The 27,700-nt window shown below is 39.6% G+C and overlaps 1 protein-coding gene across 1 annotated transcript in view; it reads left to right on the top strand.

Annotated features, from left to right (window-relative positions):
- The first annotated feature begins 428 nt into the window (after positions 1 to 428).
- Positions 429 to 27,700, top strand: part of TENM1 (teneurin transmembrane protein 1) — a 73,951-nt gene continuing 46,679 nt past the window's right edge. The window contains exons 1-6 of the mRNA XM_009582966.1: positions 429 to 484; positions 627 to 919; positions 7,079 to 7,222; positions 11,955 to 12,204; positions 13,109 to 13,129; positions 17,200 to 17,432. Of these exons, the coding sequence (XP_009581261.1) occupies positions 429 to 484; positions 627 to 919; positions 7,079 to 7,222; positions 11,955 to 12,204; positions 13,109 to 13,129; positions 17,200 to 17,432 (997 nt within the window). The remainder of the gene's footprint in view (positions 485 to 626; positions 920 to 7,078; positions 7,223 to 11,954; positions 12,205 to 13,108; positions 13,130 to 17,199; positions 17,433 to 27,700) is intronic.

Genomic DNA, 27,700 nt, shown 5'->3' with positions numbered 1-27,700 from the left:
TAGATTTTTTATGCTGCGCTTTCGTATGCCATCCCCCTTCTTGCTGGAGCGTAGCCTTACTGCCAGCCCTTCTGTACAGAGGATGGTTTAGCGGGAAGGTTTGTTTTCTTTCTTAGGTCTCCCCAAGTTAGAGTTACTACCTCCAAAGCAGGATAGTATCTTCAAATCACAATGTAATATATAAAATGTATGCGAGTTACTACCTCCAAAGCAGGATAGTATCCTCAAATCACAATGTAATATATAAAGTGTATGCATATTTAAAAGAAGTTTTTAATTGTATTCTGGTTAAGAACACTCATTAAGTAAACCCAATAATAAAGCCAAGGTAAAGCTGTAGAGCTCATTTTATGAGTATGTCCACAGAGATAGTGTTTGCTCCTCAGTAGATAAGAGTAAAGCATTAGAGGAAGAGGCTCTTTATCAAAATGGCCAGACCACCATCCCGTAAGCTGACAAAGCGGTTTCCAGCGCTGGACATTTTGTAATATGCCTGGCTACTGCCTTGCTGAAATAAACACAGACGACTTCAGTGTTTTAAGTGGTACTGGGCTCAGATTGTGGTTGTGAAATGTAAAATAAGCACCTGCTGTTGTTATTATAATTTTGCATTTTCTTGGCTATAGATATAACGATGTGGTTTTTTCCAAGGTGGTCCAGGAGGAAATCCCAATTCCTTCGAGTTTTGTGAAACTGAGTTATCTCAGCAGTCGAACACCAGGGTATAAAACTTTGCTGCGCATTATTTTGACACACACGACCATCCCTTCTGGAATGACAAAAGTCCATCTGCTAGTTGCTGTTGAAGGACGTCTGCTTCAGAAATGGTTTCCTGCTGCAGCCAATTTGGTCTACACGTTTGCCTGGAATAAGACAGATATATATGGACAGAAGGTTTCTGGTCTGGCCGAGGCTATGGGTATGTAGAATCACCTTGATGTAAGCTGAAGCGCTCACACACATCAAGCCAGGAAAATGCGGCTTATAAATTTTGTTGCTGCACGTCCATTCTTTTAAATCAAATGCCTCTTTAGCTAAAGTGACTCATATGATTTCCTAAGAACATTTATTTTCTTGTTCTTCCAATGTCATCTTCCTAATTTAATCAATTTGAAAATCCCCCTTTCCCTCGGAGAATGGTTATGTACTAACGGCATTATATTCAGCTGTCTTTGTTTTTGAATGTTACTTTGAATATGACCTTTGGTGTGTCATTGTTTCTGTCACTTTTTGGCTTTGACATTTAAAATGTCATTTCCACTTAGGGTTTACAAAATTCTAACTTTTAGGCATCCTTTCTTACTACATTTCACATCCCCAACCGTTAAAACTTCTTGATTTGTTGTTTAAAGATATACGAAAATCATCATGTGTCATAGGCTTTCTTTACCAAGCAGCACAAGCAGCTGTTCTGAGAATAGCTGCAGAAGTGCTGTCTGTGCAAATACATTTTATTTAGCCAGCCATTTTTTTCATTAATTTCATGATTTGGTTTTTAAAAGGCTTGCTATTTTTTTAATTGAATTTGGGGTTATGTTGCTTAATGGACTAATCTTATAGATACTTTCCATTAAGATTATTTACCTTACCAGCAAAGCTTAATATTGTGAATAAGCCCTATTCACTTCCTTAGCAGTTTTGTTTTGCTTTTTAAGTCAGGGGAATTATAGCAGGCTGTGAAACAAGAACAGCAAGGGCTACGTGGAGCCATCTACCTTGCAAGGAATATGCCTCATTCCGTATATGAAAATGCTGTTGAGGGGCAGCCAGAAGCTCTCTTCAAGACCTATTGTGTTGTCCATACAGGCTGCGTGCCGGCAAATGGGCCCGTGCAAAGCCAAAAGGTGCCATCCAGGCTATGGAAGCCCTGCAACTCCCAGAGCATTTAGTGCGTGTTATCATGGGCTCCCAGCCAGGTAGTCTGTGAGGCAGCTGCATGGAGAGGCGATGGGAGAAAGGAGGATTCTAGCACTGTCCTAGTCATTTCTACTCAGAGGATGATGCAGACATAGCCATTGGTGTCCACAAAGGGTTATGAGACCAAAATACGGAGTATGATTTACGTCATGCGATGCACATAGGAATGTATCAGAAAACAAGGAGCTTATGCCAGGGCTGTGGTCCCACAGTCTACTTCAACAGATACAACTGCAGGCTGCTGCCAGAAGGGACGTTCCCACGTTCTCTCCTTACCCCTGGGCCACCACTCACATTCATTTGATCATGAAATGAGCCAGATCAGGAACAAAATCAGCTGAAAACTGAAGCGACCAGAAAATAAGTGATAAATTTTCAGCTTCATTAGTTTCCTGATTTGCTATGAATGCTAGTGCAGAAGCGCAGGTCTTCTCATTCCAGCTGTAGCTCACATATTACGTTGGCCTAAAGTGATCAAAACTCCACCGTTAGTGCAAGGTGTCCTGAATTGCTGCATCATCGTATCTGCATCTGACCTACCACGACTGGCTCACATCTGCAGAAGGGAGGACAACTTTTCGAAGGGGTCGGTCAGGTGCTGGTACCGACACCAGAGAGGGCTCTGAATGACCCAGGTATGGCGCGTGGTGGGGAGCAGGCGTGCCCTTTTCGGCCCGGCTGTCTCATGAAACCTCCTTGTTAGGGGGCAAATCTAGCCCTACCCATTGCAGATATAGATTCCTGCTAGTGTTTTGCAGTGAGGGAAGGTATTACATGGGTTGTTGGCTCCACTTACACATATTTGTGCAAATCCAGAAACAAAAAAAAATTCCAGCGTGCCCTTTGGCACTCCCATGGGTGACCAGGCAGGACGAGGTGGGTCACGGGTGCCACCTGGGGCTTTCCTCAGCACGGGTACACGTGCCCTGTAGTCAGAGTTTGTCACTGCACGGTAACACTAATGTGTTTGAGAGGGAACAGTTGAGTATGCCTGCTCCCTCTGCATCGTTTAAGAGTCTTCTGGTGATCGTGAAGTCCGGTACATATCTGGACTTTAAAACAATTTAAATCAAATACGTAACATCTTATGAAATGATACTGTAGTTACAGATTCCCAAATTAGAAGTAGATAAGCGTAATATGTTTAAATATGAATAAAGCTTACGCAATAATGGTGGATAACAACTTTAAAATTATTTAACTGGTGCTTAATTTTTTTTTCTTTTCCTTAAAGTTTAGGTTAATTATGCTTCTTGCAAAATAGAAGCAAAAATCTTTATGTTTTAAGTGCATTGTTAGCATGCTTTGTTAGATTCCAATAAAGCTTTATTTAATTTGACAAACTGTAGTACTCAGGGACCTTTATCTGCATCCATTATATGAATTTTTGTCAAAATAATTTCCTCTGCCACTATATTACAATATTTAATAATGCATTCTGTTCAGTTTTCATTTTAATTAAATTAAATTGCAGCAGGTTGAAGTCCTGGAACTCAGGAATATAACCATCTGCTTTTGGTTTTACAAATACTATAAACATCTTTATTTTTCTTCAGGGCTATTGACAGCAATGATCACATAACTAGTTACAGAAAAGACAACTTTCTGAGCGTATTTTCACACACAAGTGGTTCTGTTTAAATTTGTTGGAGAAATGTTTGCTGGTGTTTGTGTAGTCCCCAAGTCCCTAACAAGAGGCCATTTTCTCTTCTCAGAGTAACAACTGAGATGATAAAGTAACATTTTTTTGTTCTGAATAAAAAAACATCATGTGGATGTTGACACACGAAACCTTGTGGTAAAGTCTATGTCCCCTTGTAATTTAACCCAGGAAAAGGAAGCATTTCAGTAAAAACCTCAATAAATGCTCCTGTATAACTCCATACATGCTCAGTCTTACTCCTGCAAGCCCTTGCATCCCACACAGCAGCATGAAGCATTCACCCTTCGGGTGTGAATATAAACCAGCGCTCAAGCAGAATAGTCTTAGGTCTTCGCTCTTTATTACTTGTTACTGCAGTAGAGTTCATTATATTTGTGGTTCGAAGAAGTAAGATGCTGATAAGTACAAATATTTCAGGAGAGGTTGAAGTAGAGATTACTGTCCTGTTTAATCGTGTCTTTTATTTCTTACCTGTATTTTGGCAACAGCCCTTAAACTGTGATGTGCTGGCACTACTAACAAATTATTGTTCCTTCTTCTAAACAGTTGTATGAAAAGAACAGGTTTTTGGTACAGATGATTTCAGTAAATCTTTTGAAATCCATTTTGAGACTGCAAAGAATTGTCCTTGCTGGCTGTTAGTGTCCAAAAAACATAGTCACTACAGTTCTTCATGCAACAAAATCTCAGTCACCTCAAAAAAGGGCTATAAATTAATTTGACCAGAAAATAACACCCCACAATGAGGGAAAGCTGACTGAGATTGTCGTTTCACTTCCAAAATCATGTTTTGCAAAACCTGCCAGTAACAAAATACTTATTTTTCAAGTGGCACTGCAGTCACTTGGTTGACTTTACAATTGTTATGCTTCGCCTTGATTACTTGATTACAAAACGATTGATAGGAAATTTTCATGGATGGTACATCAGTACCTCCAGCTAGATGTTCCAGGAGACCCTGCTTTAAGATTACACAGATATTCCTTTTCAGAGCATAGACTTCATTGATAAATATGTGTAAGTATACATAGAAACACGGTTGTAGACACACATGAAGTAAGCGTATGTCCGCGTGTCTCTCACTGATGAGAAGAGACAAAAACGCAGCTGTGCACAACAACTATGAGAGCAGGGAACAGTGAACTTTTAAAAACTCTAGAGGGTATTTGGCAGCTCAGAAACATCAGCTATAGGCAGGGAATAGCAGACACTTTACAGTTGCGCTGGTTGTGGCTGGGCTAGAGTTAATTTTCTTCACGGTAGCTGGTATGGGGCTATGGTTTGGATTTGTGCTGGAAACAGTGTTGATAACACAGGGATGTTTTCGCTACTGCTGAGCAGGGCTTACACAGAGTCAAGGCCTTTTCTGCTCCTCACCCCACCCCACCAGAGAGCAGGCTGGGGGGGCACAGGAGTTGGGAGGGGACACGGCTGGGACAGCTGACCCCAACTGACCAAAGGGCTATTCCATACCATATGACGTCATGCTCAGCATATAAAGCTGGGGGAAGAAGAAAGAAGGGGGGGGACGTTTGGAGTGATGGCGTTTGTCTTCCCAAGTCACCATTATGAGTGATGGAGCCCTGCTTTCCTGGAGATGGCTGAACACCTGCCTGCCAGTGGGAAGCAGTGACTGAATTCCTTGTTTTGCTTTGCTTGCGTGCGCAGCTTTTGCTTTCCCTATTAAAGTGTCTTTACCTCAACCCACGAGTTTTCTCACTTTTACCCTTCCGATTCTCTCCCCCATCCCAGCGGGGGGGAGCAAGCAAGCGGCTGGGTGGGGCTCAGTTGCTGGCTGGGGTTAAACCACGACAACAGTGTTAGCTACAGTCCTGGAAAACGTGCCACTGTGGATCCATTGGCACAGATTCTCAGATGATGTAAATTGTTATACCTCCCTTGACCCAGATGCCAGCATGGTACCCTACAGCTGCTGGTGAACTGTCCTGTAGGTCTGTCAAGGTTCACTCAGCCAGGCTGAGTGACTTCGTATTATAGGTCTTTACTCTTTTCAACTATACATCTCACCCAGGATGGAACGTTTTAAGTGCATGAATGGAGTAAACATGCTAACGTGTAGGTGGCAAGTGTAAGGTTGCTTCATAGGAAAAATCTGCCCTTTATCTTCTCTCTGCATTAACACCTAGAAAATAGCGTGTTCGGTTACTGAACCTTGATGGCTCATCCCAGCGCAGGATGTGGCTGTTCTGGAAGAAGCTCCATGCCCACAGTTGGGCACTCAGCCCAGGGAGTTACCCACAAACATTGTCAGTCATCAGAGCTCCTGTAACAGAAAAATGGGACAGAGTGGCTGCTGGACCCTCAGACTGAAACCTATAATGTTTGAAACATACAATATTTACAGTACTTAAGGAGATATGATTTTTACAAGTCAGAGTTTAGCTGCAAAAAACAGATTCTTTCTGCTAAAATGATGAAGCAGCTCTAAGTGAAGTTGCTGTAAGGAACAGCTTTCAATTTGCCATGAAACATTTATCTTACAAACACAAATGCTCCCTGCTATAGCTGGTCAAAATATTTTCATTGCATCCAGTAATGGAATTTAGATGGTATTAAAACTATTTATGGTTCAAGTAAAATATACCTAAAGCTGCAACATAGAAAAAGTGAGAAGAAAATAATTGAAAATGTCAGAAAACCCTTTTTTAAATTTTTTTTTTTTATTTTGTATACTAAAATATTTTTAAAGACATTTTTTATTTTGGAAAGGCTGAATTATCTCAATATTTCCTAGATCAAATTTGGGGATTTGGTGTGAAAATAACATTCTTCCTTTATGAATAAGTTGCACTGAAATCTAAAAAGGTTAACTAGAGGAGATAAATAACTTTAAAAAAAAAAAGTTGGTATACTAGAGATAGATACCAAAATTAAATTTTGAAGAGTGTTTTTTTTTTTTTACTGAAGTACTAAAGGGGAGGTTTTTTGGTCAGTTTGCACACCCCCAAAACCCACCATCCTTAGGGAAATTCAAGATTTTCAGTAGGTATTTTGGCCAGCTGTAGAGGGGGGCCATGTGATGTGCAAGCCTGTTAAGATAAATACTTAATTCTAGAAATGTTCAGCTTGGCAATCCATTTCTGCCTAACTACAGTTTTTACAATTAGCAAACAAATTAAAACCAGTTTGTTTTAACATGGATTTTTTTCTATTTAAGCTGTTATTCAGGTAATTAGCAGAAATGCAGTAAACAAACAAGTCAGGAGTCACCGGGGGAGATTTATACTCCTAGGAAATCCATAACTGATACAACAGAAAATTTTCTGCTTTGAAACAGTAGTAACTATAGCTGTAATAACATACTAATCTCTTAAAACCCTTTTTTAAAAAAAAACACCATTCAACAATAGCAATCAGGCAGAGGAAAATTAGCGGCATCATTACTTGACAGATGAATATCAAAACTGGAATGAAAAATTACCTAGTAGTTCACAGAGGAAAAGGTAGGCTGATAGATATTTAATTATTTGTTTGCAGTGTCGGTGGGATATGAATATGAAACATGTCCTGATTTTATTCTGTGGGAGAAGAGAACAGTAATCCTTCAAGGCTTTGAAATGGATGCTTCAAATCTGGGAGGCTGGTCTATAAACAAACACCATGTATTAAATCCACAAAGTGGTAAGTCCTTCCTTTATTAACTGGCCATGCAGAAGAAGAATACAAATTTTAAAGGAATTAATTGTTCAGATTTTAAGCATTACACTTCCTAATGTGTAATCCTCTTTGTTTGAATGTGCACCCTCATTTATTGAGAACTGAACTGTAAATGCCATCTGAAAGGATATTTTTAATGTTCTGGCTCCAAGGTATTAAACACCAATATCACTAACTCTTGTGATCGCTAACACATTTCGGTCATTTGGATGGAAAAAGGGCATACTAATTTAGGTTCGTTCTCACACTGTTGGCGTAGAAGTACCACCTTTTAGGTCAGTTTATGGTGTGCTCTATTCTCAGTGAAGTGTCTACACCCCTAACTCATCCTATGACTAACATCGGGTGGTAGCATCACAGCACCAGGGAGACAACCGTGCAGGAAAACAGACCGGCTGAGTGAGAGGTAGCACTTCCAAAACCACGCTACCAGTCCGCTATGCAGAAGCTTTTGTGGCTGCCCACTCTGTGGAGAAGCACAGTAAGGTACTCTTAAGGACAAGCAATATGGCACCTTTCGAAGCATTAGGAAAAAAAACCTGTAAATGCTTTTGGTGTCATAACATTAACCCTGCATAGAGATTCTTCAAGCATGGAGACTTGAATCTGTCTCATTGCTCTTATTTTATTCCCGGGGGTTTTTCTTTTCCTCCCTTAACATCTATAATTGGGAATTAGTGGGATTAAATTATTAAAACAATACTTGTAGATAAATTATGGTAACTAGAAAAATATGGTTTTGCCAATACACAGAAATCTCACTGGCCAGGGGAAGAGAAGCTTGGGGTCAGATTTCAGCACTTATAAATCAACAGAGTGTTGGATTCAGTAAAGTTCTCTCGATTTGCTCCAGCTGAGAGTCTGTCCACTAAAAATCTATTTCCATCTACAAACTTCTGTAATGAAGATTCATGCACAGATGTATGGCTGTCAGGTTTTTACAAGTTCTATTGTTGAATGTGCAACTACGGTATAAATATTCCAAATACAAAAGGTCAGATTTAGTTTGTAAATTATCTGGATTTCTGTTTTGATTTAAAATAGTTTGACATTTTAAACAGCAGTTCTTTCATACCCTGTCTTACTGGTTTGTATAGATTGTCTCTTTTAAATGCCAGCTATTGACATTTAACACAAAGAGAAATCTGACCTCAGTCAGCTCAGCCCCCAACTGTGAGCCCCATAGTCTACTCCTTAGTGCCAATTTACCACTTGCATAGTTTAATTTCAAGACTAAATTGCTGGCAGTAACTCCAATTTATATGACTATCTGCTAACTGCAGTGGTTACTACTATAATTCACCCCATAGGCACTAACATGTTCTGAGATTTTGTGAAGTGTACAATTATAATCTGAGCGGGGTTAAATCATTGCTTTCCTGAGCACCGGGAGTGTGGTGACAAATTGCTTCCTGGCCCCATCTCAATGCCGGAGAGCACCTACCTGTCAGCCACCCGCCACCTCCTCTGAAATCATCCAGGCTGCGCCCGCTACCCCAAGCCAGTAACAAGGATGGGGAACACGCAGCTTCTTATACCTGCTCCTCTTCCTCGCATGGTCCCGCTGTGCTGGGCATGATAAAGGCTGAAGTCAGGGGGAAAGCTGCTAAACATCTGTATCCCATTACTTACAGAGACACAATCCGGGGAGAGGAGGGCATAAGCATGTCTGCCTTGAAATCAGTGGGTCTCTTCTGCTCACAGTTTGCATGTGAGATCATCTCCAGTGAGGATGACTAAGCCCAGCCAGAGCTCAGTGATGTCTCAGATGTTCCTTGTGATTATAACGGGCTTTGAGCATGCACACCTGGCTCATATATAAGAACTAGAAAAGCAGTTAGGAGCAGAAAAACAATGACTATACCATAGCCAGTGCACACTTAACAGAGCAGCCTGTAGGCTCGTGTTAAAGCAACAAAAACAAATAATGAACTGTGTTAACCAAAAGGATAAAAATAATGTCTAGTCTAAAAATAAATTTCTAGTCTTATCTAGAAACTAGTGAACTGCTTTTCCATTTCAGATGTATAAAATGTACTTTAAATAAGGACAAGAATGTGATTCAAACTTAGAATTATGCATTTCAGACTTATCTCCATGCCACCGTGAGTGAAATGAAAACCACGAGTAGCCTTCTCGAGTATGAATATACTGAGATTTTTCACTTTTAATTAAAGCATTCCCTCTGTATGTGTGAAGAGCTGCTCCTTTTAGAAGCATGAAACTTGCATCTGTTCTTGAAACAGTGTCCCTGGATTAGCTACAGAAATAGCATTGGAATACATTTATGTCTTTCTAAAAATTCTCTGTTGCAAATTTCAATTTTGTTTTCAAACTAAAACTAGAAGCACTTTGCTTGGTTAGTTAAGTAGTCCTGAAGAGCTTATATCTAACTTCAGCCAGTAAGCCTTGTCTTCGAGCCGGTCTGCTGCTGTGCACAACGTTCCTACTCAGGGACAGGGCGGATATGCTTACCTCCCTCCCCATAAAGGCGATTCATTTTAGAGATGGTACAAAATAAACTAAGTACAACAGAGAAGTTGTAAAAATAAATAGTCGCAATTTTACAGAATTGCACTTCATAGCACAGTCTAAGCTGTGAAGGTGCAAGTATTGACATGCAGTAAACCACAGCAAGTAAAAACTGTGTTCTGTTGCCAGATGTAAGTATCTTTAAAAAAAGAAAGAAAAAAAATATGTCTGATTCCAGCGGCATAGGTGTGAAATAACATATATTGTTCCAATGTGTCACTGGAAACTCAGGCTTTTTAAATGCATACGGTTTTGCATCAATATGACTGTTAGGTTAACAAAGGATCACATCCTGTTCTCAGCTATACTAAACTGTTCTTTTCCCACTTTTTCTTCCCCTCCAGTTTAGAGGTTTGATCATTTCTAATTCATGACATGATTAGAGTTTAATGTTTTCTAACACAAAGGTTTTGGTCAGTTTGGAAGATCTTCAGGGCATGTCTCTCAATCAAGTACCATAAATACCAGCTTCTATATAGAGTCCTTTTAAAGACACCTATATCTCATGAATGCAAATGAATGTGCTATTAACCGATTTTTCAGAGTATTCTTTGAATTGGATTTTTCTGATGGGCAAGTGTATTGATTCCATTTTTATTTATCTGGGGGAAGGAGGAGTAATTTTACAGAGACTTTATGCTTTACGGTAATTTCAGCCCCAGTGCAACGCAGCACTGACTAAAATTAAAGCAGCAGCTCGAAAGCCTGAAATTAAGCACATGCTTACATTTATTGACAGCAAAACGTATTCTCCAGAGCCCTAATTATTTACTGGCATTTGTATGAGGCAGTTGAAAGATTACCTTTACATTGTTAATTTCAGACAAAGGGCAGCGTCTTCATTTAATAGTATTTTTATCCAGTGTGTAAGAGAGGACATTGCCATTAATTTTACTGGCGTAAAAGCATCCAGGATGCTTTTTTTTTTAAGCCAATGTTCAAACAAATATATGTATTCTATCCTCTATTGTTCAGAAATAAATTTTTAGAAATATAATTCCCTTCAAAATAGCTATGACAACACTCAGTAATTTCCAAGGAGAATTTTAGCTTCAGATTACCTGATAGCCACAAAAAAATAGTTTAACAGAAGTTGGTAGAGACAGTACATAAATACATTTGCCATACTTTGGGGAAACTCGGACATGTCTCAGCATGTACTTCCTGCAGTATCTAGAATATGCCCGTTTCACAGTGTAAGAGTCCTCCAGAAAGTATATTCCATTGTGTTTATTCCTTTAATTGTACCACTTTTCTGATGAAGCACGGGGCTTTCCAAGGGAAATAAGAGATTTTGGACTGTGGTCTAAAAGAATACCTGTCTTCCATTCAGAAATAGCCAAAATTATACAATAACATGTCATTTTAAAGGTACTTCTTAACTATATTACCAGATTATTATTTAAAATAAGCAGTACAGCTATCAGCTTGATAAAATACACGTTTGTACTGGTTCTGGTATCACCAAGCTAGTCACTGGGAAGACTTTCAACAATGTATGCTGCAGAGCAGTGCTAAAATACTGACACACTGGAAAGTTGTTTTAAACTTTATAGCAGAACTTAATATATTCTTGCTGGTAAGAAATTTACTTGTGCCTCAGAATTACTCCTTGATTCTTAACTTGGCTTTGCTGCACTTGGCACCATTTTTATATACCATGCAGGACTCGCATTTAAATTTGAATATTGATTTTGTACTGCCACTCAGTGCTCTTTTGTGAAAAATGCATAGTAGTGCTGCTATTAATCTCCTTTAATTAAATATTCAAACTGCCTAAGAAATTCCTCTGCTACCTAATAAAAATTTATGAATAAAATGAATATTAAAGTAGTAATCCCCTAGAAATCAGATAACACTGCAATTAACAGTCAATTTGTTAGAGCATTAACCAACCATGAGTTCTGCTCATGATGTTGGCTTTTAAAAGAGCCGCTAACCACTAATTGACAAAATGGTGATGGTGAAGCTTGGGACTGAACAAAATTGGAAGAGGTTAGTGGAACCCTGTGACAGTTTTTAAAAGATCCAATGTTTGTTGCTGTTTTGGTAATCTGATTTTGTAGAGGACTGCATAACCCAAAACTGTGGAATAGTTTAAATGCTATACATTTGCTTTTTTTGTGTCTGTTTTCTGCCCCCCCTCCCCCCTCCCCCCCCTTAGGAATTGTACACAAAGGAAATGGTGAAAACATGTTCATTTCCCAGCAGCCGCCAGTCATCTCAACCGTGATGGGCAACGGACACCAGAGAAGTGTCTCTTGCTCCAACTGCAACAGTCTTGCGCTCAACAGCAAACTCTTTGCCCCGGTTGCTCTTGCTTCTGGGCCTGATGGTAGTGTGTATATTGGTGACTTCAATTTTGTCAGACGGATCTTTCCCTCTGGAAACTCAATTGGCATATTAGAATTAAGGTAAAAAAATAATTAGCTTTCTCTGACTGGGTGTTCATTATTCTGGCAGTGATATGCCTGTGAAAACTGCGGTGAGCCTTTTTTCGCTTGTGACTTAAAGCAGCAGCCACATTTAGTTACCTTGTGAGCATATGTCTCATCGACTGTCGAACAAACTCATCAGAAAACTTACGCTTACTTTAAAGTCATAGGTTAAAAAGGGCATCTTAAGCGGCCTTTAGAACAGGTTTTGCTTAATTTATTTCTACAAAGTGCAGAATTAATAGAGCTAATTCTTGTTCCTGTGAGATTTTTCACACATTTTCTCAAAAGAAGTCAAAATATTCCATGAAGTGTATTTTTGAAGAAAACCCCATAATTCAATAGCAAATATGTGCAGTATCATGTCAGGTCACAGCATTATGGCTGAAGATAGACTTACCTTGTTTCAAATTAATACAATTAAATTGTTCCTCATCTGTAACAGAGGATATGACTGACTTCAAGCAGACAAGAGCAAACCTGGCATTGCAGACTGACATGTCGCAGGCTGGGCCTGTGCCACCATTAACGACTCCCCTGTAATTATGACTCCCATTCCCTTTCAGGGCCAAAGCAGAAGGCAGGAAGGATTTCGGACACTGATACACTAAATTTCTCTTACTTAACACCCATGAATCTCCAACTAGCTAGCATTGCTGGTGGTGATGTTGTGTGCTGATTGTTCACAATTGACTTGACAATGTGCAGGCAGTGGAAAGGAAGCAGTTTGAGAGAAAGAAGTAATACCGAGTAACAGGATGAACAGTGTTTTGTTATCGGAATACAGCTCTGTGAGCTGTCAGGCAAAGAACACTGTTTTATTAAGGACTAACGTTTCTTGTCTTTTTCTTCTTTTTAAACCTGAACTTACCTGTCTTACTAGGAATAGAGACACAAGACACAGGTAAGTAAAACACAGTCACAATAATATGTGAACCATGTTCAAGGAAACAGTCTTACAAAAGTCGTTTTAGAAGTCTGGATACAGAGAAACACTCTGAATTTAATAAATATAAATGTTAATCAAATTCACCATCGTTTGTAGTAAAGAAGGTTAGATTTGTTCCCTTTGAAGGGATGAAGTCACCCTCTAAAAATCAGCAAGCAGAGATGGAGAGGTTTAAAGCCAAAAGCTGCGAATGCGTTTCATAGCTATAGCCAGCCAAGGAAACTGGAGTTTTAGCAACAAAGAAATAATAAAAAAGGCTTCAGAGTCACACGAGAAAGCTGTGCTTTAGCAGTTCTAGGATACTACGAACTTTAAAATCTGCCACAGAGGGTGCACAGCAGGCCCCAGAACTGAGGACGCTGTGTCACAGCTCAGTCCTTGCTTCTCCAGCTAAAGCAAAAGCAAGTGGCTTCCCCCCTTACCAGTTAGCATTTTGGCATTGCAATGTAGGGATTTCTTTAAAAGAGTGAACGTTGTACATTAGGCTTTTGGGACAGACGGCGAGGGATTCGGTTATAACAATCCAGCTGCAGAAATGACGTTGCAAGCTAGAAAGAGATAGCAAGGCACCAAGGCACTCTGTATCCTGAGAAACAAACTTCTTAGCATTTCAGTACTTAAATGAGATAAATAAACCAGCACTAGTACAACCTAAGCTGAGAACTTCATGGCATAGTAGGAAGCGGAGTGTGGACTGAACATGTGTTTGCAGGATGAGAGTACTGGTTGGAATTGCTGGCTTTAGCCACAAGAATGCTATTGAATACTATAGATTATTTGCCAGCCTACTACAGACGATGTCACATCTCATATTTTAAAATGAAAACTTAAAAAGAAAGAATAATTCCTACTTGGTAAGTGCAAGGTTCTATTTTTTTAACTGAAGGATTGTTTCCATTTGCCTTCCTGCTAAACTGACCAGTATCTTTGTAAACTAAAGAAGAGAAGCAAATTGAACTTACTCTGTGATGCATTCAGAACATGAATCAGGTTTTAAATTCAGGAGTTTGTTTTGTAGAGTGGAATTTTTTTAATACCTGCTCACTAGTACTAGTTTCTGGAGATGAACTTAAACCTTAATTAAATCAAGTTGTGGCAATACTCAAGTACCCCATCCCTATTAATTACAGTAATAATTGCCTCTGTCAGTATTTTGTCCAAGTGAAATCTGTGGAAAATTGGAGGAAATCACTTGAAGTTAATGTAGTCTTTGAGGTTATGGGGGAGTACTCAGCAGGCCCACTGTACGCCAATCTTTTGAGGCTGTAAAGGCCATAATCATGGTGGAAATTTCTAGGATGCTCAAAGAAACGTGTAGAAGCAACAATTAAAAGGTGTCAGAGGCTCACGACAGTCCAAGCAGGAAAAGGCTTCAAAATCCAGTTCCTCAACACAACTTTTAGTCTCCAAAAGAGCAGAGGAAAAGCGTTCTTTTTACTGGGACAATGAAAATACTGTGTAAAAAGGGATAGAGTTTGGAGACCGGTAAACAGAGAAAGGCCATTGATCTTATTTTGACTGTTTAAAAACAACTTATCCCATTTGTTTTTCTTGTCATCAAGATTTTAATAAGAAATAACAAAGCTCTTGAATAACTGGTAAAAATGGAAACTAGGCTTTGAGGTTACAGGGAAAAACTTTACTACAGGATAGTAAGAACTTGTTCTGGAAAGATTAATTGTAAAACCTAGTCTACTTGATATAGATTTTAATAGGCTAATGTAAATAAACTCAGATTTAGATTTGATTGCAAACTTCTGCAAAGATAGCAAGTATTTGATGTTGTTCCACTTTTTACTAATACTCTTCAAATTTAAACATTTTAGTATGCAAGGCTGTAAGCATAAACATCAGGAGTTTTCTAACAGCAGGTCTATTAAATGGAATGACAAGGATGGCAGAAAATGCGTCTACAAGGAGAGTATATAATGACCCCTGATTCTCTGCAGTTTCTGCATGATGAACTATATGTTTATTTAACATTTAGAATTCTCCTTGCAACTTTTTCCACAGAAGTATTTCATTAAGAAGTCATCTTTTGGCTGGCCAGTCTCTTCTGAGCTTACTGCAGAGAGCACAAATGATTCTTGATATTATCAACAAACAAAATTTTATCATACTGCTGATACATAATTCGGCATTAATTGCTTTTAGCTGATCCTTTTACTCATGTTTCATCATACCACTGTCCTCTCGTTCCCTATGTTTCCTTGGACTGGGTTTCACATTGTTCCCCAACTGTGGGAATATCTCTTTCCTTATATTTCCGCCTTCTGCCTTTTACAGATGTTTATGACTAAGGTCAGCTTTAAGCTAGTCTAGCTTGTGGCCCAGTCCTCACAGATGCTGAGTAGTTTCTGTCCCTTTTTGGATGGAGAATGAGAACTGAGAGAAATTGGCCCAAGCTCTATCACATTTATCATGGTACAGCATTAGCCTTATCACTTATAAATGGAAATAAGATTTCAGCTGATCATCTGTTAGAAGTTTCTTAGTAGTATATAGAGTACTCAGTAGATTGCTAAAATAAAAGATATTGGTAGGTAGTTTTTACGTTGTTTTGCCACGTTGCTCAGTGAGGTAGAACTGTCCAATAGATGATTCATAAAGCTTAGTATCTGCCTCAGCCAAACAAAAACTTCATATTTAAAGAGGCTCCAACAACCTGAAATCGAATCAGTAAAATAAGTCAGTATCATCTCAGACATTACATATCTGTCCTGGAGCTTCTGCCAGTTCTTCAGTTCTATTTTATCTAGATTATTCCTTTCCTGGTTTGTTGTGGCTTGAAAACCCGGCCCTGCAGAAGGAGCTATACGCTGAGCGTTGTCAAACCCACCACAAACAGAACTGACAAAGCTGAGAGGAGTAACTCATTTCCCAACTTTGTTGCAGTAATCTTAAGTGTTAGTTAATTGTACCAATGTTAATAAAATGTCTCTTTAACAAAAAAAAAAAAAAAATTTGACAATTTTTTTAATCTGCAGAAAGTCCCGTGTAGAGTTACAGGGGATGCGGGCAGGTCAGTGTCAGAAACCTCCTCCTCCCCCCGGAGAAACATGGCAGTGGTAAAAATACTGTCTGAGCACCAAAACATGCTACCAGGCATTGGCCACCACTCTGCCTGTGCCTGTCTCCCACCATTTCAGTAACCAACTGTGTGATTTAAAGGATCTACACCTATCTGGATTTTGATTTTATTTTATAATGGGGACTACACTGCAGTCGCACCAGGCATAGTGTGCCATGTGCTTAGACAGTTTCCTCAAACTGGAAATTAACTTTCCAGTCAAAAAGAAACAAAAAGGCTTACTGGTTAATAAGATGCAGCCCAGTTCTCCAATTAGAATTTATGATCTTCACCATTTAATTAACATATGTAAATATTTTTAAATAACATTTTATGATCTCAATAAGGCACTTCAGTGCATGAATTACAGTGCATTAATTCATGCCTAGTTGCACTGACAGTACTTGGCCTTCTGCCTTGCTCCTGACAATATAGTCGGCATGAATTAAGGCACCATATTTCACACCTTCATATTTCCTAAGGTTTAGAAACAGATGAAAATAACCAAGAGTGGGTATTTGTGCCCGTGCAGAGCAGTCTGTGATTCACTTCGCTGCTAGTCGTAGATTTGTTTTCAGTGCCAAGAGTACTAGGGCTTAGCAGGCATAGAAAAACGACCTTGCTTTTGATAATAATAATTATAACTAAGCTGAAGACACTGCAGTTAGCTTTAAACTGGGTGGCTTGGTACTAATGGACAGACTAACTCCACCAATACCACTCTCCGCATAAGCTCGCTACCTGGTACGTAGCTGGCTGGTCAGGCTCTGCAGCTAGTACTAGTTCCTTCCTTCTCAGCAGTGGTGCTTGCATGAGCTACATTAAAGCTGTTCTCACTTACGCCTCTGTCATCTCCAAATCATTGAACAGATGTCTTCAGAAGTGTTATGCTACCATGAACAGAGATTAAAAAGAGAAAACAATTTAACTTTGATGCTCTTCTCTTCTGTTTTAGTACAAGCCCTGCACATAAATATTACTTGGCCATTGATCCAGTGTCAGAATCCCTTTACTTGTCAGATACCAACACCAGAAAAGTCTACAAAGCAAAATCTCTCATTGAAACAAAGGATCTGGCCAAAAATGCAGACGTGGTGGCAGGAACAGGTGATCAGTGCCTTCCGTTTGACCAGAGTCACTGTGGAGACGGCGGGAAGGCATCCGAGGCATCTCTCAACAGTCCAAGAGGTAAGAAAAGAGCATATCTGAAGTACTTGGTGTTAGTCATCTGTCATTTCCTTCCATTATTTAGAAACTCAGATGCAACTGGATGTACAGAAATGGGTCTGAGGTGATGATTTAACCAACTATAAGCAAGCCAAATAATTTCATAAAGCTCATTCCTGTTTTTAATACAACCAGTTTTTTATGAGGGAGTAGCGTGAGCAGCAGGCTCCAGCTAGCGTCCTCTGAAATACGCTTTCCTTGTGTGGCAGCACTCCTCTTTCATTACCTTTCTATAGCAAGGTGGCAGCATTTAATTATATTTAACTTTTAAGCAAATAATATGGTTGCAAAGTCATTTTTTTTGTATTTTATGCATTCAGGTGATTCTTGTAATGTTAATGGAGTTTACTCATACACATTAAGTCAGGGCTGTTCAAATCAGCCAACAAAATCAAGTTTATTTGGAACTCTAGTTTGTCTTTCCTCGTTACATGCACTCTGCAAAATATGAGCATCTCACCTACTGCACGTGAAATAAGCATTTTGCTGCAGCCCTCCTGTCAGAGTACATCCTGCATTGTCACAGCCAAAATGCGTGTGAAGCCTTGAATCCCCACCAGCGCCACAATTAATCCCCTTGCAGTGTGCATTAGAACTGTGATAAAGTCTCTGGATTTGGTGCTCTAAAGCAGGTGAGCACCCTCAATTCCCACTGAAATCCCAGGAACAAAGGGTACTCAGCAGCTCCCGTGGCAGAGCCCTGAGGGGGCTTTTAGCATGCTCCCCCTCTAGCACACCGCTCCCTCCTAATGACTAGCTCTAAGGAAGGGTTTTGGTTATTTTTTGTGAACTAATAAGGGAAGGCTGTATATCAGTAGGAAATTAGAATGTATATCCGGGCAGAAACGTCTCTAAGACAAGCAAATAATCCTGGTTTAAGGCTTAGCAAGAGACACATTGTAATTATAGAGTGACTTTAACATGTCTTTAATGATAGAAGGTAAGTGTGAGGTAAGTACAAATAAATGTTAATCTTCAGGCAGCTAATTAATGTAATGAATCAATTCTAAAAATAGTAGAAAACAAAGGTTTTTAGATCCTTTAGCAGGAAAATGATCAATGTTTTATTGCTGATTACAACTGGTTATATCTAATTACAATGCAATTAGTTGTTCCATCTTATTTTCTTATTGGGGAAGTATGTTGGTGAAAATTTGTAATACGCTATTTGCTTTAAAAATACCCGTGCACAGCTGGCTTCCTTAACAGAAGGTCATAAAGAAATTAAGACGAATAAAAGTACAATTCATGAGTTCTGGGGCAGCCAGCAAATATTAAAAAATTAACTGTTAGCAGGCAATGGCTATACATATTGGCAAATTCAGGTCATGGCTCCCAGCTGCTTTTGATTTATGCATCTAGTCTAAATTACATCAGTTTGAAACTGTCAGACTTGTTATGTTTTGGGTTTGGGATTTTAATCTCAAGGGACTATGGACTGCCACATTCCCTTTTTGTACAGGGCCTAACAAAATGCAGCATCAACCTGTAGTCACCAGCACAGTATGAACAATTAGCTGTGTATTATCATAATGACCTTATAAATGCATGTCCTTGTTTTCCTCTAAACTGTAAGAGGTTGAATAACCTTGGAAAGTAGTAGGAAGTACTTGCCTGGTACCCATAGATCAATTATTTATTAAGAAACCTAAAAGTCTCACATACTTAAATACAGTTTTAGAGATTCTTTTGGATCACTTATTTTGCTTGTTATTGGAATAATTGTCAAGTCAGAAGACGTCACATTTCTACTGAAATAACATCAGAAAATATTTCTTCTAGGAGGCAGGAAACACGGACAAAAAATTTATCCATGTTTAAAAATACTTGCACACAAAGCAACACGATGTTATGTATTTGACCACAGAAATAAATGAATTGCTTTTAATTTCTCATCTCTGAGATTTTTACAGTGCAAAAATAGGTACCTGATAAGGCAGATAAAGACAGAGTAATTGCCAAGAGATTATTAAATATAACCACTTGCATTACTCAATGGCCAGACAAGATTAGCATTTATTTTTTAAGCTGATATAGAAAGATTTTTGGCTTTTTTTTTTCCCATTTGCCTTCTTATTTTTGTCCTGCGTATTCCTTTTTTTCCTGTTATAAATGAAAAATAAATTTACCTCTCACTTGGTAGAAGGGTAATATCTAGGAACTTGTTTAGTGGCTGTCTGACCTTGGTTAGTTACAGCTCAAAAGTTGCATTCTCATTTTTGCTACCGGCTGCTTGTGACTCTGAATAAGGGCTTATCTATGACTCAGTTGATCCATTTGCAAAATTCATAAGAAATACCTACTGTGTAACACTTGTGAAACTTAATCCTGTTTGGTAACATCCTCAGAAGTATGTTAATAAGTGGAAATTCAAATACTCTTTCTTTCTTACTTTTCTGAATGAAAGTTGCTTCAAATGCTGTTTTAACTTTTTTGAACTCAAAACGATTTTTCTACTTCAGTGGGCATGCAGGTAGGTTTTGGGAGAGTCCCAGATTTTTATTTAATGTTTTAGGTCTTTCATCAACTTATATTTCTCATTACCTTTATTTGGCAAGACTGCCTTTGCCTAGTGACCAGGAATTAAATTCCAGACAGGAAAACATCATGAAGTCACACTAATCAATTATGATTTGATCTGCTTTCCACAGCTTTTATTTTGCAGTTAGCAAACACACATAGCTTTGTTCAGTCTGTTCTCACTTCTCTGTGAAGGACTAGAGATGGGGCTCAGTGAACATTAATCTTGCACTATTGTATGTTGAGCTGACTTTGAAAGATGCTTTTAAACATGCATGGGTGATGTAGTTGAAATTTGAACTTCAATATATTATTTTTACTGCAACTTTCTTTAATTCTGTAGAGATCTCAGACTAATGAGTCATGTAATAGATGACCAGGTACTTAAGCAGAATGTGAAATGATACAAGGTGGGGACATAAAGTAAGATCAGTGACAAGCTGAACACATTTATTACACAAGAAGATATTGAAAATGAAGAAGTAACTACGCAAGATATTAATCATTGACTGAATTCCAATCACTTAAACTTTACCAAGTAACAGATTTTAATTTTGGGGTGGGGAATTCTGTTTGGGGTTTGGGGATTTTTTGATAAAAAGTATTTATGGCACATCTAGTCACCAACACTAGCATTTAAACAATCTGGATTAGTATTTATAATAAGGCGCTAAGGGATAGTGTCCTGATTTTAACTAGATTAGTCACCGAGTATTGGAGCAGTAAAAAGCACTAAAATTAATAGAAATACCTGGGAGTTGTTCTACTTAGCACTGCAAAGCCAATGCCTGGATCAAAGACATTAAACACTTACCTAGCCTGCCCTTCTGAAATCAGTGGGTTTTAGACATGTAAATAGATTTGACTTTCCAAGCTTAATTGACAGAGGCAGTGAGAGGCTGAGAGAGTTACCACATTTTTGCTGAGCTACAGTGTTTCCCAGTCAGCATACTAAATGTCTTAGATTAATACCTGATTTCAATTACCTTGTATTTGTGACTGCCTTAGAGCATTCACACAGGACAGCTGTGGTGGAAACACAAACTAAGTAACTTTTGTGAAAACAGTAAGTCCCTCCAATGGTTGAACCCTAAGTGTCAGAAGTGATTTACAACATTTGGAAGCCCAAGCACTAAATCCAAAGATTTAAGCATCTAAGGTCCTGCAGTGTCTGCTTTTTGACTCCTGGGTCCAGACCAGTTTCTAGAACTAGAAGATAGATGCACACACTGTCTGCGCAAGCTGTGTGTACGGTCAATGCCTCAAGAAATTAAAAACTGCACACTGAGTACAGAGTATTTGGATGCAGTGCAGTGACCTCACTACAGATGCAGCGACCTCAAAGTAAGCACGAGGGAAATGTAGAAGGTTGGAGTGAGTTCTAAATCCCACGCATAAAAACACCTTATACACAGCTGTAGCAAAGAACCTTTTTCACTCAGACCCATGGCCATGAACTAGCAACACAAATGAAAATTTAAATTAAAAATCGGTTCTGCAGTGTAGTTTTATTCATTTTGCTTGAAATTACTAAGGAAATACTACTAAAAAAAAAAACATGGTTTTGAAAATGTGTTTGCCCCAGTAGCTTACATCCTGAAATAATCAGTCTTGTTGCTCACCATCTGCAGCAATACTTTCTAAAGTAAATAAAGCTGTAAGAACAACTGCTCAGATTAAACCTTTACGTTTGTCAAATGACAGTAGCCTGTTTAGGGCCTGCTTCTGCTCAGCTACAAGATTCCTGTTACCTTCAGTAGGATGCAGACCAAATTCCTAATACAGCCTTTTATGAAAACAAGACCCCATGGTAAGTAATGATCATACTATTGGTCATAGGTAATGATCAATACTATTTATTCAGCAATCTTTGCTATTCTGTACATTCCTAAGACCTTTTCAACGCTTCTATATAATTCAAAAAGGAAAGCAGAATGGGATGAGGTGTTTCATTAGCAGTATATAAAGTAAGAAATAGGCAAACCAAGGAGATTTGCAGCCTCAAATCATTGTCATGTATGCCTCATAGAACCAGCATCTCATGCCATTTTTGATTCAGCAAAATTTATTCCTTATTTTTCTCTTCAGTAGTCTTAGCTACCTATGATTTCAGAAGTCTGGGAATCTTGTAGAACATTTAAGGTAAACTTTTTGGACAGCAAGTTTTCCTAAATTTCATCCAACCTTCATCTGAATGCGTAAGTTATTCACTTTTCTGCTAACCATTGTCAGCAGTAAGCATGACCCCAGTAATCATATCTCAGACTGGAAGCAGGACATTTTCATTCACAGTCAGTAGTTAGAAATGCTGTTTGCTCCAACGCTAGTGTTATGCATCTAAGGAGAACAACACTCAAGTGCAAGTACTGAAGTCGTGTTCCAGCTGACAAAGACCTGCTGAATATTTTGCCGCTAGTACTGAGACAGTAATGAAGTAAAGATGACAAAGATCACAGAGCAACAGAATGCAAATCACTTGAATCATATTTTGAGTGGTGTATTATGGTAACCTATAAATAACTAATTGCATAAAATTGCTTTAGTAGTTTCTAGATGGCAGCTTTAATTAAAAGCACCGGAGACATTTAGAAGTTTAGAAATGGATGGCATGTAAATTGCCCTTTTACCAACCATAAAATGGTAATTAACCAATTTGATTCACTTCTTCCTATTAAAAGTTTTATGAGAATCACAAGCTCCTTCTAAATACAGTTTTACTTCAGCAGAAGGTGGCATTCTCTTTTATCAGTCCTCACCAGTAGTTTTAGATGTTCTTTTACAAATTCTTCAGAAGTTTAATTAGAAGTTTTCAATGCAAAATGCTCATTTGCAAAGTTTTTAGCTAAGCAAAAAGTGTGAAGTAGAATTTCCAGAAGTGGGCAACATATAGCTCTAGCTGCTCTTTATTGATGCGTTCGAAAAGGATTTGTTCCTAAAATGAGTTTCTTAGAACACAAGTGCGGGCTATGATGTGGTGGGGGGGGAAGAAAAGAAAATACCTTAATGGGGAATTTACTGTATTACTTTTAATCCGTATTTTTAGCACTATAAGCTTAGCTCCATTAACGTTGAAATGCCAAAATTTCTAGACTGAAAGATCATATGTATAATAATCATATGTATTTTGAATTTATACCTATGAGAACTACACACAAATGTAATCCGTTTGCTTTCAAAGCATTATTTGCATTTGTAGTCGTGTACATATGATCTGTCAAGGGAAATAACCCTTTAACCAAAATCACTCCTGAGAGCATATAACAGGAGAGGTTATAGTCAGCCTTCTGTGTTTATCATGGTTGTACTCAGGCCATCTACTAAGTACTATTTTGTGCATAAAACAGTTATAAAGCGCAAAACTTTTTCTGCAGAGTCTTTCTGGTGATGATACTTAGTAGCCACGTATGATTGCGCTAGCAGCAGTTCATTTTTAATGTTAGTTAACAGAAGTTAAATGGTACTGGTTGAAAGACCTCTAAATATTATAAATATCATTCCAGGATGTCTGTGCATAAATCTACTGGAGATAGATGTTCATAAGAGCTACTGTTTTACATTCAGGTACAAAATCTGGTCCTATGTAAGACAGTCTCAGTGACTAAACATGACTAAAAAAACCAGTCCTTCCGTACAACCACATTACTCAGAAAAAGATTGTGCTCAGCCCTGAGTCAAAGAACAAGGCTAAATCCTTGCACAAGTTTATTTTGTCCTTACTCAGACACGTCTCATATCCAAGCAAGGCAAGTCTGTCACTTGTGCAATAGGTCACATTTGTGCCCAAAGACAGTGTCAGTTGGGCATACAGTTTAGTGCTATGGTTCCTTAAAAAAACAGAATCGGACTGAGAGCCTAATACAAACTACATCTTATTCTCTGTGCAAAGAAAAGATACCCAAAAATGACCTTTTTTACTCACTCATGGAGTGAGCGGTGTTCCTACTCGCACTCAGTGTAATTCATTACACTCAGCATGTGCGTGTTTCATCTCCGAGTTCCTCGGTGATTAAAGCACAATTGAAGTGCTGTGTGTGATTTGATTCTGTATTACACTGTACGTCAGAAAAGGATTAAAAATAAGCTCTTGGAGTACAGATTATGTGAAGCATCATGCAAGATGTGACAGGAGTATTAACAAATCCAACTCTAATAATGAATAAATTGGGACAGTTTAGCCAGAAATCTGTATTTTGTTTTCCAATTGATGCCTTGTATAGGGTATTTGTCAACTAGACTTAAATGCATAAGTAATTTTTTCAAATGTGTAAAGTCATGTTGTTTTAGTATACAGGAGTAAGCACTGGAAGCAGTAGTTCGTTGTTGAACGTATATATAGTGGTACTTGAAGAAACTGGCTTATTAGGAAGTACCAGGAATTTATTCTCTTTAGTACAAATACTGAAGACGTAGGCTTGTTTATGCCATCACACCGGCATATGTACTTCCCTTGCAAATAGATTGCCTTTCTGCAGTGGCTGGAGAGCAAAATGTACACTATTAAAATTAAAGGATCCTTGGTCAGTGTTTGAAATCCATTCAGCAACACAGCTGAGTAGCTTTATTTCATTGCAGCATAATTTTTGATTTTTATATAACGGATGGTTTGCAGCCAACACAGCCATCTGTTCACAGGGAAATTGCGTACAACAGAAGATGCACTTGCCCTAGTGATAGATCCTGGCCTTGTGTTATCCGTGGCATGGATCCGATCCAGGGCTGCGCTAGCCAGGTGAGAAGCATAGTTCCTCGCTTACCATGCGGGACCACCCCTCTGCAAAGGCAGACTAAGACACAACATATGTCCCGTAGCTCCCACCCACATCGGGTTTCTCATTTGGGCCTGTGAACCACACTGGAAAGCAGTTCAAATCCCATCTAATATTGCTCCACGATGCAGTATCAGTGAGGTTAAAAACACCCCCAACAATCATAGCAGCATGCACACCACAACAGTCACATACAGTGGTCCTTGCTCCTCACACCTTCCCTGCCGCAGCAGTCCAGCATGGCTTTTTCTTCTCAAAAGGAGTCAAGAGACTCTCAAGAAAGTAGGAGGAGGCTGAGATTGAAGACACTTTTGTCTCTGACCTTCACCCATCCCTGAAGAAAAAACCCTAGAATAATGTCCTAGCAGCTTTTCCATTTACTAATAATCCCTTAGCATGCTTCAGCTTTACAGCGTAGGACAGAGCCCAGGCAGGAGGATGGGAAGCCCTGAGCATCCCAGCAAGAAGTGCCTCAGGGCCTGGCTCCACCTGCTCTGTGTCCCCAGACTGTGGTAGCAGAGTCAACACAGCCCTTCTCATTCTCTGAAGAGAAAATTTATCCATGTACAAACTAAACTGCAGATCCTGACTCAGGCCTTTGGGAACCATTGTCATGAAAGCCTCTGCAGACTTCTAGCTGCACCACAGAAGGTGCAGTCCTTTCAGTGCTGGCTTCTGCCGTGTACGTTCCCTCAGAATAACATTTGGAAAAACCTCATCAGATTTATATATTAATTGTTTATATGGTCATCAATAACCAGGCTGGATTTCTTTTTGCTTCGACTGGTGTTTTAAGGGGGGATGTTTTAGCAGCTCAGTTGTATCAAAAGAGATTTTGCAATTTGCTTCACACACCTAGCCTTTGTTTCTGAAGAGGCGGCCAGCCCCTGGCTCCAGCCCTGAATTCTGGCCTTTTCTGTGCACAGGTCTTTTCAGTGCGAAGTCTCTTTAGCGTGCATGAGGGACAGACAGAGGTGCCATCCCTTCCCAAAAACTGGAACACACAGGTCACCCCTCAACACCAAAACAAACCCTTTAGCTTCTCAGATGCACTCGTTACCTCAGCTCACCTTCAAACCTTCAGCCTTTTGGATTTATAAATCGGACTTCTCAGAAGCAGACAACAGCCGTGAGCTTGCCAGTCGTTCTGTAGTTTCCAAAAGCACCGTTGGTCTCTAATTGAAGAGTAGAGATCCTCTGAGGGGGCCAGTACCCAGGAGGCATGATCTGTGAGCTCACAGGCCAGCAGGGACCCAGGGCCCAAGATGTCTGCTCTTCCTTTAGCCTTTTTATAACCTCCCAGATTTCCCTCCAGCTGACCCATCCAGCCCCACCCAGGTGATTTCAATCCGCCAGGTGACATCTGCCCCATAGAACTGGACATTTCAGTGACCAGTCGTTTCACATAACGAAGCAATGTAGCCTAACCCTGTCCCCTGCGGCACGTCAGCAGGCCGTGGGCATTTTTTGTCCTGGATGGAGAGGGTGGCAGGATGGCGAATACCCCTCTTCTAACTGCAGTTCGCAGCCAGATGAATACACTGAATTAAAGAATTTCAACTGCCAACACTGTGCTGACAGCCTGAAAGCTGGACACAGTAGGAGCTCTAGACGCTAAAGTTAACTGCTGTGGCAGTTTTTTGTTGATACCCTCAGACCTTTGCAAGGTGCCTAAACATCACCTGCAGTGAAGAGGCACCTCTGGATGGGAACTGGGCGGTGGGGGACATGATGGCAGGGTGTACCCGAAAGCCTGTCCCCCTGCAAGGCCTTTGCAGCCTCACTCAGTGCCTCCCTCTTGGCCAGAGCGAGGGATTGAAACCCTCCAGCGGAGGAGGTCAGCCTGCTCCAGCAAAGGGGAGAGTCGAGCCCTCGCTAACCTCCTCGCCACGACAGAAAAACTGGTGTGGACATCACTCCTGCCTTCTGTTAGAAGAGAAGTGGTCATGGGCAGTTTGTCTTGGGACCCTGCCACTGGGTGTTAACACTGTAAGAAAACACGTATTACACTCGAATGTGTATGTAACTCAAACTTAATCCCCAGGAATTTCCAACTGCCAGGTACGGATTTACTTAGGGGCCTGGGGAGACTGTCCCCCCTTCTCCCAGCCCCGTGGGAGATGCATGTTCCCCATCAGGGTCCGGCCCCTGCCCCCCAGACTGCTTACTCTCCCTTGCCCCCAGCTACAACTGCTCCTATATATTTAAAGAAATTAAATTAACTATAAGGAAATGGGGCTGGGAGGTGAGGGAGTTCAGTCTGGGGTTTTTTTCTTTTTTAATGGGGTGTAGAATTGCTGTGTGAAATCCTAAACTGGCATGCAGACAAGTGTTTTGTAAACTCAGAGTACATGCAGCCTTCAGTTGTGCTAAATGCAGGGGACAAAAATCAAGAACCATATAAGCCGCTGTCCAAACCATCTGTTCGAGTCTTCTGCCTTTCATTTCTGTGTAGCAGAACATAAATTCATTATTAAAATAGCTTGACTGTGCACAGCAGCTGCTATAATTGCAAAGTTATGCAAGTTTAAATGGGAAATTATGAAGTAGTTTAAAGCAAGAAATTGAGCGGTTTTGGTAGAAAGGATTTCACAAACCTAACATGAATAGAAGTGCTTTTCTAGCTATATTTTCAACATTTCAACATTACTTACAGTTCATGAAATATAGAAAAGTTTAACAAATTGAATGCAGGAAGAACTGGGAAGAAAGTGTTAGACTGGGACAGACCAGGGCTGGGCATGAGTTGTGACATGGCTGTACCACACACTGCTGGTGGGAGACAGCAAGCTCTCCATTCCTCAGTTTCCCCACTGAAATACAGAAGACCATGACCTTTCCTTTGCATAGCCCTCGCATTTGTTTCAGGGTCCATCTCTCCTGTGCAGTGCAGTGCAGTGGTGCTAGAGCTATTGCAGATCCAGAAGTGGGAGCACTGCACTA

The sequence above is a fragment of the Fulmarus glacialis genome, unplaced genomic scaffold (genome assembly GCF_000690835.1).
Source record: "Fulmarus glacialis isolate BGI_N327 unplaced genomic scaffold, ASM69083v1 scaffold31238, whole genome shotgun sequence".
In the NCBI taxonomy this organism is placed as follows: Eukaryota; Metazoa; Chordata; class Aves; order Procellariiformes; family Procellariidae; genus Fulmarus; species Fulmarus glacialis.
Note: the sequence above shows the minus strand (reverse complement) of the source record. Positions and strands in the feature narration are given on the sequence as shown.